This window comes from Puma concolor, chromosome C1, assembly GCF_028749965.1.
Source record: "Puma concolor isolate L17-30 chromosome C1, mPumCon1.1.hap2, whole genome shotgun sequence".
Taxonomy (NCBI): domain Eukaryota; kingdom Metazoa; phylum Chordata; class Mammalia; order Carnivora; family Felidae; genus Puma; species Puma concolor.
The window spans coordinates 212,060,860-212,074,785 of NC_141674.1; the positions used below are offsets into that span (position 1 = coordinate 212,060,860).

The following is a 13,926-nucleotide window of genomic DNA, read 5'->3' on the forward strand; positions in this document are numbered from 1 at the left end:
GGAGCCTATAAGAGACCCTGAAGTAGAGGACCCAGCTACGATGTGCCCAGATTCCTGGGACTCAGAAACTGTGAGATAATAAATGTGCAGTGTTTTAAGCCACAAGGGTTGGGTTAACTTGTTATATAATGCTGAATAACTAACACACATTTGAAAATATCTAATATTAAGAACGGGCAACAAAATAAGCTTGCAACATGAATTCATTTCAGATTAAATTGACTTTGTAGAACTAACAGTGTCTTTTAAATTATATTTTTTTTTGGATCTTTAACACAATAAGTAAGAGAATGACTTCTATTTAAAAAAAAAAAGGATTTATAGTGAAAATACAGGTAAAAACAAAGTAAGTATAGATTGATATCAAAATCTCAGGAATAAAAAGATACGTGAGTTGAAATAAAACCTCAATCAACAAAATAAGACACCCTCAAAGGGAGAATTTGTGAATTGCAAGATAGACGTTGGCTGCTCACTCAGTATACAACAGAGAAAAACAGAGTCCCAGAGTAGAAACTGAAGTTGTTTGTCTCGACATGATAACTAATCCGAGAAAAGGGTTTTGAAGACTTTTCCATTGGGAAAATTCCTGCCTCCTATGCCCAAGGATTTCTTTCTACTACCCTCAAGCGTATTTACCTTGGGCTTAAATTCCAGACACTCCTGGATGGATTAGCTTTTAGGCAGCTTTTTACTCTAAAAAACATCGGACTCCAAATTATCATGAAGCAATGGTAGCATTTTCCATTATGACTGCTCTTGAATATTAAGTTGCTTAAAATTCATTAGAACACTTTCGCTCATGCAGATCAAGTAAGAATTTGGTAAATTGTTCATCTACTTCTTTTCTAGGGATACCAACCCGCCAACACCACAAGTATCCATGAGGTAGACTATTCTGACCACTGCTTTGGCTCCATTGTCCATTATGGTAACCATACCCATCTTGTCTTTAGCAACTCAATGTCTCCATGTGGCTCCTGCCACCCTGGGGTCCCATCATCTCCATTGTATTTGAGTGTCCCCAGTTCATGGGTAGCAGCTCCCACTGGAATTTCTGACCCATAGAGCAAAGCAGCCACAGAGTTGTAGAACGCTGGGCTGCTCTCACAAATATATTCTCAAAGTTATGGTAAAAGATGTGTCTTCTGGACCTTCCCATGTTGGGTGAACAAGTCCGCATGATAAATCCACTCTAATATTATACTTTGCCTAAGCTTTGGAATACCTTCCTCTATAGCACACCAAGGCACTTCTGGCATTTCAACTTCTTTAGGGTGGGCTTCATGTTTCAGCTAACCAACCAAACTGGCAACCCATATCAACAAATTCCGCTTGATCCAACTTTATGTTCCCTCTACCATGACCCTACATCCTTAAGGTCCATTTCCACACATATTATCTAGATTTCTAGGTTTCTATACAAGCTGGGGGAACCATGTGTCTCTTTTGGAGTGTAATGCTTCTCCATACATTTTGTATTTTACCTTTTGGGGCCTGCTGAAACAGCTGCCATTATAGGACCCCTCGTTAAGCAGGGGTGGAAGGGCAGCCTCTAAGGGCAAAGACTTGGCAGATCTAGGTGTCCCCAGCTTTTTTGAGATCTGACCATACGTCTCCATTCCAGTTTTCAGGATTTCATTTATTCCCAACGAGTGTCCTCACTTTATCAGAAGACACCCTGCAGGGTTAGGAATTCAATTTATGTTGTAAATCAGCCACTTGCAGAACGAGACTCTGGGTTTGGTTATCAGAAATCTCAGCTCTGTGGCTGCAGGAGATTTGCATTTGTTTCAGGGATGATATTAGAGCTTTCAGGTCATTAATGCAGCACTTTGAGCTGGGAATTTGAAGCCCTGAGGTCATCCTTATTTCTCCCTTATTTTCTCCAGTGAGAATATATATGCGTGTGTGTGTGTGTGTGTGTGTGTGTGTGTGTGTCTGTGTACTGCTCCAGGAGCAGCCTGCCAATTCCATTATTCTCTTCAGGTTAAGTAAAACATCCTGAACTGACAAATACACAGCAATCCAGAACCTCACCTCCTATAGGTATTTCAACTGGGCTGAATATTGTCCCGTCCAAAATTGATGCTCATCTGGAACCTATTAATGTGACTTTATTAGGGTCAACCCTAAATCCAACATGATTGGTCTCCTTATACTAAGAGGGGACTTTGGACATAGAGACACAGACACAAAGGGAGAACATCATGTGACACCAGAAGAACAGACTGGAGTGATGTGTCTACAAGTCAAGGGAGGCTAAGAATCGCCAGCAACTGCTAAAATCTAGGAAGAGGCAAGGAAGAACCCTCCCCGAGACCAAGTTTTCAGAGAGCAAGTATGACCTCGCCAACACCTTGATTTCAGACTTCTAGCCTTCATAACTTTGAGAAAATAAGTTCCTGTTGTTTAATGCCACTCCATTTGTGGCCGTTTGTTATAAGATCATTAGGAAACTAATGTGGTATTTGATTAGGAGGGCCCAATGGTGACACTTGTATGTCTAAAACTACATCATGCCATGACTATTAGTGCTCTCTTTATGACCGGAAACAGATTCATAGTGGCTTAAAACCGAACTAGATTAGATACCCAGTTCCAGGAAACCCAGAAGCAGTTCAGAAAAGTTGGCCTTGTAGATGTGTCCTCTACAACCGCTCCTGGTACCAAAATCTGTATCAATCAGGATTCAACCTGAGAAACCGAACCAGTGGAGATATCTAGTAAGAAATGTATTTCAAGGAGTTGGCTTACTTGATTGTCAGGGCTGATGAGGCTAAGTTCAAAACTCATAGGGCAGGCCATCAGGACGCGTGGGCTAGAACTCTCAGGCATGACCCGAAGCTCCTGTCCACAGATGGAACTTCTCCTTCTTCTGGGAAGGCTCAGTTCTTCTCTTAAGGCCTTTCAACTGATTGGATTGGTCCCATCTAGATTATCTGGGATAATATCCCTTACTGAAAGTCAACTGATTGTGAACTTTGATCACATCTGCAAAATACATCACGGCAATACCTCCATTAGTGTTTATTAGAATCAATGAGAAACTTGGCCCAGTCAAGTGGACACATAAGACCGTCACAAATTGCAACAAACTTATAAATTAGTTTGAGAAGAACTGAAATCATTACAACATTCAGTCTTTTCATGTAGGGTCATGGTAAAGTTTAAGGAAAAAATCTTCCCTTAATTTTTTGGCCTCCTTTTGGGGGAATTAAATTATTTTCCCCATTCTAACGTTTTTGGTAGTATACAATATGAATACAATATGGTTATCACATATTTTATTTTTTTTGAGAGAGAGAGAGCATGTGCTCCCAGGTGAGTGGGGGAGGGGCAGAGAGAGAGAGAGAGACGGAGAGAGAGCATCCTAAGCAGATCTCGCGCCGTCAGTGGGGAGTCTGATGCGAGGCTCGATATCATGACCCTGAGATCATGACCTGAGCCGAAATCAAGAGTCTGATGCTTAACTGACCAAGTCACCCAGGAGTCCCGGTTATCACGTATTGATCATTTAATATGCATCAGGCCTGTGCTAGAAACTTCTTTATTACCTAGATCAAAACAAATCACACTTTTATGAGGTTGGGCACAGAAAGCTAATATATATCATTAACTCTGGGATATTTCATGTTTCTGTTTTTGGATGGTCCCACTTGTCTGATTTCCATGTTGTTTTGGGATGGACTTCAAAGTATTCAAACAGTACTTAGGATCCCAGTTGCTCACCGAGGCCATAAAGATGGCTGGTTTCAACTTGGTCAACTCCAGTTTCTGGTTGTACCCTGCTCACCGGCCCGTAGCTGAGGTTTTGATGTAGTGTTGATGATAATTCTGTCTTTTACGGTGTCTTAATCTAGGACAAAAAATTAAAATGCCATGTAGGAACAGTCCGTCTTCTGAGTCCATGATAGGAGAGACCAGGCTAAAACTGCGTCACTGTGTTCGTATCAGAAATGGAGTCCTCTGGATCATGTGGATTCTGGTCAGTAGTAGAATTACATCTTCCCTGTCTGCATTTGGCTGAATAGATTATGTAAATGCTTCTCATTAGGAAAATTCCAGCAATAACAGAGAAATAACTCCCATAAATTAAAAACTAAAAGAAGACAAAAAAAAAAGAGAGAAATCATGAATGATATAAAAATGGATGCTCAACACTATAGGTAGGTAATGATGCTTTACTACTAGCTGTGAGATTTTAAACAGATCATGGATCTTCTCTCTGCCTCAGTTTTCCAAATTGTAAAATTACAATAATAACCATATTTACACATTTGTTGCGAGGATTAGATGAGTTATTACATGTAGGGTGCACAGAAAAGTACCCACATAGTAGAATTCAATCAATGTCAACTGTTTCCTTAGTTCTGAAGTTCTCCATCTATACAGACTCTATATAGACTTCCTTCTTGTTTTTCTTCCTTTTTTTCTATTCACATTTAGTATATGAAATTGGGAGTTCATTTTTTTCTTAGACCGTAACATGCTTGACAGTGTTCCTATCCAAAATATTGAAATGATATTAATAGATATGTAGAATTTTAGAACCCAGATATATTACTAATGAATACATTAACCTTGAATCATTTTTAAAAAAAGTATTTATTTATTTATTTATTTAGAGAACCAGCAAGAAAGGGGCAGAGAGAGAGGCGGGGGACAGAGGATCCCAAGTGGGCTCTCTGCTGACAGCAGAGAGCCTGATGACGGGCTTAAACTCACAAACCGTGGGATCATAAACTGAGCTAAAATCGGATGCTCAACCGACTGAGCACCCAGGTGCCCCGACTTTTGATCATTTTTAACGACTCTCCTTAGATATATAGATCAAGAGGACTTAATTATGCTTTGTCTTTTAAAAAATTTAACTATATTAACTCTTAAAATTTTTGTTTGCATCATATGAATTTTCCCTCCCCACTCCAAACTTTAGATGTCTTTCCATTTTAGATGTGTTTTCTGTAAATAGACCATAGTTGTAAGAATCTAACCTGAAAATATTTTTATTGTCTTTATTTATTCATTTTCTTTTCTTTTCTTTTTTTTTTTTTTACTGGTCTGTCTAGCTTGGAATCACTTAACTTTTATTTTTGGAAAATTATAAACATTCACAAAAGTGGATAGAATAGTATACAAATGCCCATAAATCCGTGATCTGGTTTCATCAATTATCAGCTCATAGCCAGTCTTGCTTCCATAGTGCCCCAACCACTTACCTTTTCATCTCACAGATTAATTTGAATCTAGTATCATATCATGTAATGAATATTTGTTTATATCTTTTTAAAAAATATTTATTTATTTTGAGAGCGAGCAAGAGAGGGCACGCTTGCAAGCTGGGGAGGGACAGAGAGAGAGGATCCCAAGCAGGCTCAGCAATGTCAGAGCTGAGCCCCAGGGTTCCATCTCTTGGGATGAGATGAGATCGTGATCCGAGCCAAAATCAAGACTTGGCCGCTTAACTGAGTCACCCAGGCGCCCCTCAGTTTGTATCTTTAAAAATAGGGATGCACGGGGGCACCTTGGTGGCTCAGTCAGTTAAGTGTCTGACTTCGGCTCAGGTCATGATCTCACAGCTCGGGAGTTGGAGACCCGCGTTGGGCTCTGTGCTGACAGCTCAGACCCTGGGGCCTGCTTCTCTGCCCCTCCCCCACTCACACTCGCTCTCTCTCTCTCTCTCAAAAATAAACATTAAAAAAATAAAAATAAAGATGCACAAAAGCATAACCACAAATAATTATCACACTTAAAAAATTAACAATTACGGGGCGCCTGGGTGGCGCAGTCGGTTAAGCGTCCGACTTCATACAGGTCACGATCTCGCGGTCCGTGAGTTCGAGCCCCGCATCAGGCTCTGGGCTGATGGCTCAGAGCCTGGAGCCTGTTTCTGATTCTGTTGTCTCCCTCTCTCTCTGCCCCTCCCCCGTTCATGCTCTGTCTCTCTCTGTCCCAAAAATAAATAAACGTTGAAAAAAAAAAATTAACAATTAAAAAAATAATTTTCTTTTTTTTTATGCTCATTTTCTTTTTTTCATTTAAAAATTTAAATTTAGGAATCATAACCTGAGCCGAAATCAAGGGTCGAACACTCAACGGCGGACCCTAACAATTCCTTGATATTGTCTAGTCAGGGCTCAAATTTCCCTGCTTGTCTCAGAATAGTTTTACTTTCTGGGTATGAATCAGATTTCAAAGAAGATCCACACATCGTGATTGATTGCTGAATTTCTCAAGACATGATCAGTCTTCATTTTATTTGTTGGAAACCTGTCCTTTCCCAGACTCTGGTGTTTTATGGGTGACATCCCTGGACGTCACTTAATGAGTTCTTCTGCTTCTCCTGTTTCCTGTGTGTTGGCAGTTCAACCCATGAGTTAATTTATTATTTAGCGATAATTAACCTATTTGTATTTTTTACCGCCCTATTTTCCCTATTCCTCACGCTCTTCAATTTTCCCCTCCTTTCTCGAACTCTTTCGTGTGACCATTTTTCCATGTGCTATGCTTTATTTCTCTCTCCTGTATAATAATTGCATAATCTACGTCTAATTCTTTCCTAGTTGCACTTGAAATAGCAGCTCTTAAATAAAGCAGTGGTGTGTTAAGCTCACGCTGCCTCAGGTACAGGCAGTAAGGGGGAGAACTGTCTGCAGAGAACTTCAAAACTGTAGCAAAACTGATTAAAAGTCTGTTGCGTGTCGTTATCGTCACGCTGCGGCAATTTGAACAATGCAGGTGATGAAACCCACCTCCCCGCCGGAGGGACTTACACCCCGCTCCCCGCTTGGTGTGTGCCCCCCAGCAGTGTCCCATCCGTAATTCCTGCCCTCCTCTGCAACAGTACAAAATCTTTCGTTCTGAACATCCTTCTGCTGACAGATATCACTGTTGTCGAGTACTTTGGACATCTTTTAAAGAAACTCCTCAAGATGTAAAATATAACTGTTTTAAATGCTTCGTGTTTTGATTTATTCACACCTTTCTTTCTTTCTTTCTTTGCTTTTCTTTCTTTCTTTCTTCTTTCTTTGCTTCATTCTTTCTTTGCTTCTTTCTTCTTTCTTTCTTTCTTTCTTCTCTTTCTTTCTTCTTTCTTTTTCTTTCTTTTTCTTTCTTCTTTCTTTGCTTTTTCTTTCTTCTTTCTTCTTTCTTTGCTTCTTTCTTTCTTTCTTTCTTTCTTTCTCCTTTCTTTCTTCTCTTTCTTCTTTCTTTGCTTCTTTCTTTGTTTGCTTCTTTCTTTCTTTCTTTGCTTCTTTCTTTCTTTCTTTTTTTCACATTCCTTCTTTTGGGAAATACCTTCCTCTTGGGATAATTTTCCTTCTTCCTCAGGTGCATCTTTGAGAAATTGCTTCTGTAAAGGTTTGTTGGTGATAACACATTCATCCCATTTCTGTTTGTTTGCAAATGTCTTCACTGTGCTCTCGTATTTATTTATTATTTTTTTAATGTGCCCTCAGTTTTATTTATTTATTTATTTATTTATTTATTTATTTTAGTTTATTTATTTATTTTTTTAACGTTTTATTTATTTTTGAGACAGGGAGAGACAGAGCATGAACACGGGAGGGTCAGAGGGAGGGAGACACAGAATCTGAAACAGGCTCCAGGCTCCGAGCTGTCAGCACAGAGCCCGATGCGGGGCTCGAACTCACGGACTTCGAGATCATGACCTGAGCCATAGTCGGCCGCTTAACCAGCTGAGCCACCCAGGCGCCCCTATTTATTTATTTTTTAATGTTTATTTAGTTTGAGGGAGAGACAGAGGGAGAGCCCAATGAGTGGGGGAGGGTGAGAGAGAGAGAGACAGAGAGACAGAGAGACAGAGGGAGAGAATCCCAAGCAGGTTCTGTGCTGTCAGTACACAGCCCGACGTGGGGCTGGGTCTCATGAACCGTGAGATCACGACCTGAGCCAAAACCAAGAATCCAAACACTTAACTGACTGAGCCACCCAGATGCTCCTTGCTCTCCTATTGATTTGTTTTTTTCAATTTTATTTGGGGGAGGGGCAGAGACAGAGAGGGAGACACAGAATCCGAAGCAGGTTCTGAGCTGTCCGCACAGAGCCCGACGCGGGGCTCGAACTCACGGACCGCGAGATCACGACCTGAGCCGAAGTCAGACACTCAACCGACTGAGCCACCCATGTGCCCTTCTATTACCTTTATTATCTTCTCAAAGAACTCGAAATAGATATTTGTTGAACTTTCTCATTTTAATCCCCATGCATATGAATAATTTTTCCACTTCTCTCACTCTCTGTGCTGCATTCTTGGTGGTTTCTTCCCATTCAGTAATTTTTCATATGTATGTGTCTACGTTGCCCGTAACATGTTTAAGTTCCTAATTCTGGTTAGTTCTATTTTTCCCAGATATTCATGATGTGTCTTGTTCCATTGTTACGTTATCATTTTCCTCTGTGTGCAGACGTGTTAAACATCTTACTTTACATTCTGATGCTAATTCCTCTGTGTCAAATCTCTGTCGGTCTGATTCTTTATTACTTCAGTTGGCTTGCTCATGGCACTTTATATCTATGCATGATTTTGGACTTTTAAAAAATCATAATCTCATATTTGGTGGAATTTTATCTGCGGCAAGTTTTTTTATTTCTGCGTGGAAGGACAGTCTTCCAGACAGCATTTATTTGGACACGTATAGGTGCCTGGGGCCATTACCAACCAGGGGCACTTTAAACTAAACACTCAGCTTGAAAAATGACGTTTAGCATGTAGAAATTGGGCCCTGGAATTATGTGAGTGCTGGCTTATGAAGCAAATCTCTAGAATAAAGTCCTCTGGCATCACCCCGGTTCATCTTCTTTGCTGGAGGTCCCCCCACCCCCGCCATAATTTCATGTTCTATTTCATCACTCACTGACAGTGTAGATTTGGGGTCGCCACTAAAACCAAAATTCCAGGCCACTGGGAGAATCAGTCCAGCATGTGCTGGAGCACATGATAGACCCGGTGTGCCCTTATCTATCTGGTTTCCTGTTCCTGCTTTGACCTCTGGGGCGTTTTGTTATTTCTTACCAATTCAGCCATTTATTAAAAAATCTTCAATTTATATCCAGGAGTTTTAGGTGTTCTATAGCGTCGTGTGTTTTTCCGATAACTAGTCGATGGCTTTAGTGGAACGAGGCCTTTCTTATTTTAATATCTTTAAAAGTACGTAGCTTTTAATGAAAGTCTTTCTTAATTTAATATTTTGACATTTGTTTAAACTTTAAACTTACACAACCTGGACATCCACCCTTCTTCTCCTTCTTCAAATGCAATCCCTTAACCCCAATTCCTCTAAGGTACCTGCCTTCAGATCATTTCCACTAGAACAGAAGAGTAGGAAAGCAAGACAATGTCTGAAGGTCAGGACCCAAACTCATTGAAAATCCATGTAAGTATTTTGTTTGATAATGAAAATCTGGCTTCACCTTCAGCTATTCTTTGGGTTAAGATTCCAAAATAGTTTACAAAGTAGCGAAACCTAAGTCCGACGGAACACGTATCTCACATGTTTGAGGTGATGAGTGTGAACTGAACATGCTCATCTGAGCTATCTACACTGGCAAATATTCCATGATTTCAACACATCTGAAAAATTTCAGGTTTGGTGTATGGGAGGCTGCCCGATACCTGAACGAATCCCCATTTCATGCACTTAAAATAATAGCATCGCTGTTCTCCTTTTTGTGAGATAATCTTTCTGTTTAGAGTGCCCCTTCCCTTATTCAGCCCTTTGGGGTTAAAACTAAAAATCCATTTTCATGATTCTAATTTTTATTTAATTTAAGGCAGACGAAAGTACCAGTTATCCTAGCCAGATAATCTAATGGAGTGCGTAATCAGGGTCCATCTGGTCCCAGAGTGGCTGAGTGCAGTGGCTTCCTGACAAGAGAGCTGGTGAGGCTCATTTTGCATTTCTCAGTGAGGACGGGGGAGACAGAGCAGGGCGGCAGCTGTGGTTTCTATGACATTGAGGGATCACTTTACACCAATGCCTTTTTTCCCTTTTCTTTTCCATGTGTACTTCCCCCCACTTGCTGGTGATAGGGTTCAGGACAATTTACCCCCAAATATGGCACTTTGGCACAGTGAATATTTTTTAACTGAAGGAATCTGAGATATAGCAGGTGCAGGAAGGACTTTCTGACCGTCCCCTGGAGCAGGTCATAAGACCCTAGTGTCTATATTCGGAGGAAAGGAACATCCTTATCTCCGAAGATAAAGGGACACGGAAAGAAATCTGAATGAACAGGCTGTGTGAAGCTTCCCCAGCTTACTATTCTTAGCTCGTAACCTTCTTGTCCTATCGTATTTCCCCCCCCAACTCTCTACTCTTTATCAAATCTAGCATAAAAACACTCAAGCTTAACTATTTCTTTGTGTCTTCACTTCCTCATGAAGGCTCCCGCGTTACATAAAACTTATAATCAAACACAGTTGCGTACTTTTGTTAATCTTTGTTACAGAGACCCAGCTGACAACCAAGTAGGGTAGGAAGAAGCAATATTTTTCCTCCCTTACGACATCAGGCATTGCTCTTCATAGCTTGAGCCTCAAGACTATCCAGGGAGAAGGAGGGTAATGAGATTCATGAATGGGAGTTGAATGAATGGCATATCCCACAATCAACATGAAATTTCTGGTTACCAATGTGTTACCCATTCCAAGGGGTATCTCTGCAACTTGGAGGGGGGAGCGGGGTCTGGGGGTGGGAGGTATGGAGGGCTATAGTAACGGGTAACCAACCTGGAAATAGTTGGGTGTCTTGGCATGAAACTTGTGAGGTGTTATCACCCCTTTCACCTGACAAAAAGAGTACTTTTTAAAAAATCAGCCTTTTTGGAGTTGTGTGTTACTCACCCATTCCCTCCAAAAGTCCCTCATAACTTTAGACTTAATGGATTTCACTTATTTTTTTTTTAAAAACGAAACTTCCCCAGAAAATTATTTTATATCATCAGTGTACCGCAGTATTATCTTATGCCTTTAGTAAAGACACACTTTAAAGTTACCACTTCTTACACAACTAGCTCAATTACTCCTTAGCTTTTTCTAGATGAGGTAAAAAGATGCTTTTAACTTTTCTCATGGGCCTTTTCCCCTTAGCCTTTTAGTAATATTCAAAGATGTACATGGAACCTCTTTTCAAGATCTCTGTGGTCCTTTTAAGTTGAGAAAGTTATAAAAAGCTTATTCTGTGATAACAGCTTGAGAAATAATGCAAAAATGGGGGACTTAGTTCAGGATGTCTCAACACAGACTTCTCTCTGCTGAATCTCTAAGTCATACGAAAATGATGACTTAGGTTGTATTTTCTATTTTTTAGATTCCAATCTTTTAAAATGGCACTTGAAATTATAGTAGGAAGCTCATGGGCTATCGTAAGTGCATAATCAATGACAAATAGGCATTTAGGATTGAGATTTGGGAGTTATTAATCAATATACCTGTATATTCTTGGCTCTCCAAAGTTTAATTCAAGCATATTCAATCAGATTCTTACCCAAAATCAATTTTTAAAAAGGTTGCTTTTCAAAACCAGGGATCTGCAATGAGACTTCTTTTGTCTGGGGAATATTTTATAGAAATAGGATTTGTCTTCTGTTATGCCTTTGGACTATATATTTTTTGCTTACCCGGCTCTGGCATCCAGGTAAACTAGTCCTTTAGTCAGGAGTTGAGTTTTACATTAAGTAACTTACATGAAAGAACCTTTATGAAAATTGTGCTAGCATTGAGGATATTGGCAGAGACTACAAAAGAAGATAGATAGAAATATAATGAAAGATTTTATAAGGGTGCCCCGAATCTAGATTCCCCTTTGTTGCGAAGATAAAACCATTTGGAAATCTTGAATTATCAGGGGAAACAAAGGTGGAGCTTGACTTTTACTGCCAAATTTAATTTTCACCCCCAGCTCTTGATGTTTGCGAGAACTCCTCAGAAAGGTCAAAATGTATTGATTTTCCCACAAAGCAGTCGTTTAAATCAGATTACACAAAATAGTGGCAGAGAGGAGGACAGGCAGATGGATGGGCAATTTTCTTCTCAAGTTCTATTTTGCCTCCTTCTGTTCTAGGAATTCATTAATTTCAGATTAAGACACAATGGATTTGTAGAAAAATGAAGGAAATATCTGGAGGTGTGATGTATGAAGAAGTCCTTAGAAACAATAAGTGCATCCTAACAGTGTTGACTAATGTGAATTAGTCAATTCTTTTTTTCTATTAAGAAAAGAGAGGAACGCATCCATGTATTCAGTACACTACCGGCCAGGAATGGTGTATTTTACAGGTGGGCATCTAATCTAAGATCTCATAAAGTAGGTTTTATATTTTCTATGTTACTGAACAGAAAACTGAGACATTAAAACAAAACTACATCTCCAGGGTAAGGATAAAGAACTGGGTGGCAGGTGCAGCGAAAACAAGATTGGCCATAAAATGATAACTGCTAAATTTGGGCGATGGGTGCCTGAGACATCATGACGCTATTCTATTTTTAAAATGTATTTGAAATTTTCCCAAATAAAAAGTTCTTAAGAAATCACTAATGAACATCAAGGTTCAAATCCACTCTTGGTTGTTTTCAAGCTTGCGCTCTCTCGATCACATCACCTACCTAGTAATTTCTAAAAAGCTGGACAGCAAATTTCAAGCTGGGTAATAAACCAGGAATTTAAATTTTATGTTAGAAACTAGCAATTGCTTGTTTTATGTTCTCAAAAAGAATGGAGTCTGAATCAATCTTAGTGTTGTATTTATTCAATGAAGATGTCTTTCTTTCTATTGAACTAGTGTGAGATTAAAATAAACCTCTTTTTAAAAAAAATTTTTTTTAAGTTTATTTATTTTTGAGACAGAGAGAGAGACAGAGCATGAACGGGGGGAAGGTCCGAGAGAGAGGGAGACACAGAATCTGAAACAGGCTCCAGGCTCTGAGCTGTCAGCACAGAGCCTGACACGGGGCTAGAACTCACGGACCGCGAGATCATGACCTGAGCTGAAGTCGGACGCTTAACCGACTGAGCCACCCAGGCTCCCCTAAAATAAACTTCTTAAATGTCCCGGTGTCAATTGTGTTTCCTGAAATGACTTCTTTTTCTCTTTTTCTTTTTAAGGAAGACATTTCAATATTCTAAACATTTGCATTGGATATGTAGAGACATGTAAGATCAACCATTTTGTCCGTAAGACTGAGTAGGCTTACGAAATTTGTGAACTAAGCTTTAATAAGATTGAACTTTAGCCAGAACAAGAAAAACCTTTAGCTGTGGGTAATGAGAACCACCACTTAAAGTGGAATGACTTCATGGCTCTATTTTAGGTCATTCTTTCACTCTAGCACCTACTTAATGAAAAGGTCACCTGTTTAATAAAAAATTTTCTTAAGAAATAGAATGCATTGGGGTGCCTGGATGGCTCAAATGGTTGGGTGTCCGACTCTTGATTTTGGCTCAGATCATGATCCCAGGGTAGTGGTATTGAGTCGCATGTCAGGTTCTATGCTCAGTGTGGAGCCTGCTTGAGATTCTCTCTCTCTCTCTCTCTCTCTCTTTCTCTCTCTCTCTCTCCCCGTCTGCCCCTCTCCCCTGCTTGTGTGAGCACGTGCTCTATATCTCTACAATTAAAAAAGAACTAGAATATATCTTAACCTCATCATGTTTATATCTCTCAATACAAAATTATTCCACCGAAGACACTTATGCTAAATGAAAAAAGCCAGAAACAAAAGGCTATAGACACTATGATTCCATTTATGACTTAAAAAAATATTTATTTATTTTGAGAGAGAGAGAGAGAATGAGAGCAAGCGAGCAGGGGAGGGGCAGAAAGAGAGGGAGAGAGAGAATCCTAAGCAGGCTCCATGCTGTCAGCACAGAGCCCGATGTGGGGCTCGATCTCACGAACCATGAGATC

General features: G+C 39.9%; 1 protein-coding gene across 3 annotated transcripts in view; it reads right to left on the reverse strand.

Annotated features, from left to right (window-relative positions):
- Window positions 1-292: 292 nt before the first annotated feature.
- Window positions 293-13,926, reverse strand: part of LOC112867318 (thiamine transporter 2-like) — a 44,411-nt gene continuing 30,777 nt past the window's right edge. For 2 of the 3 annotated variants that reach the window (XM_086719839.1, XM_086719838.1), the window contains one exon: window positions 3,016-4,102. In XM_086719839.1, coding sequence (XP_086575965.1) covers window positions 3,929-4,102 — 174 coding nt within the window. In that variant the 3' untranslated portion in view covers window positions 3,016-3,928. Of the gene's footprint in view, window positions 2,995-3,015; window positions 4,103-13,926 lie in introns of those variants that run through there. The other variant, XR_015255603.1, reaches the window with a different exon arrangement.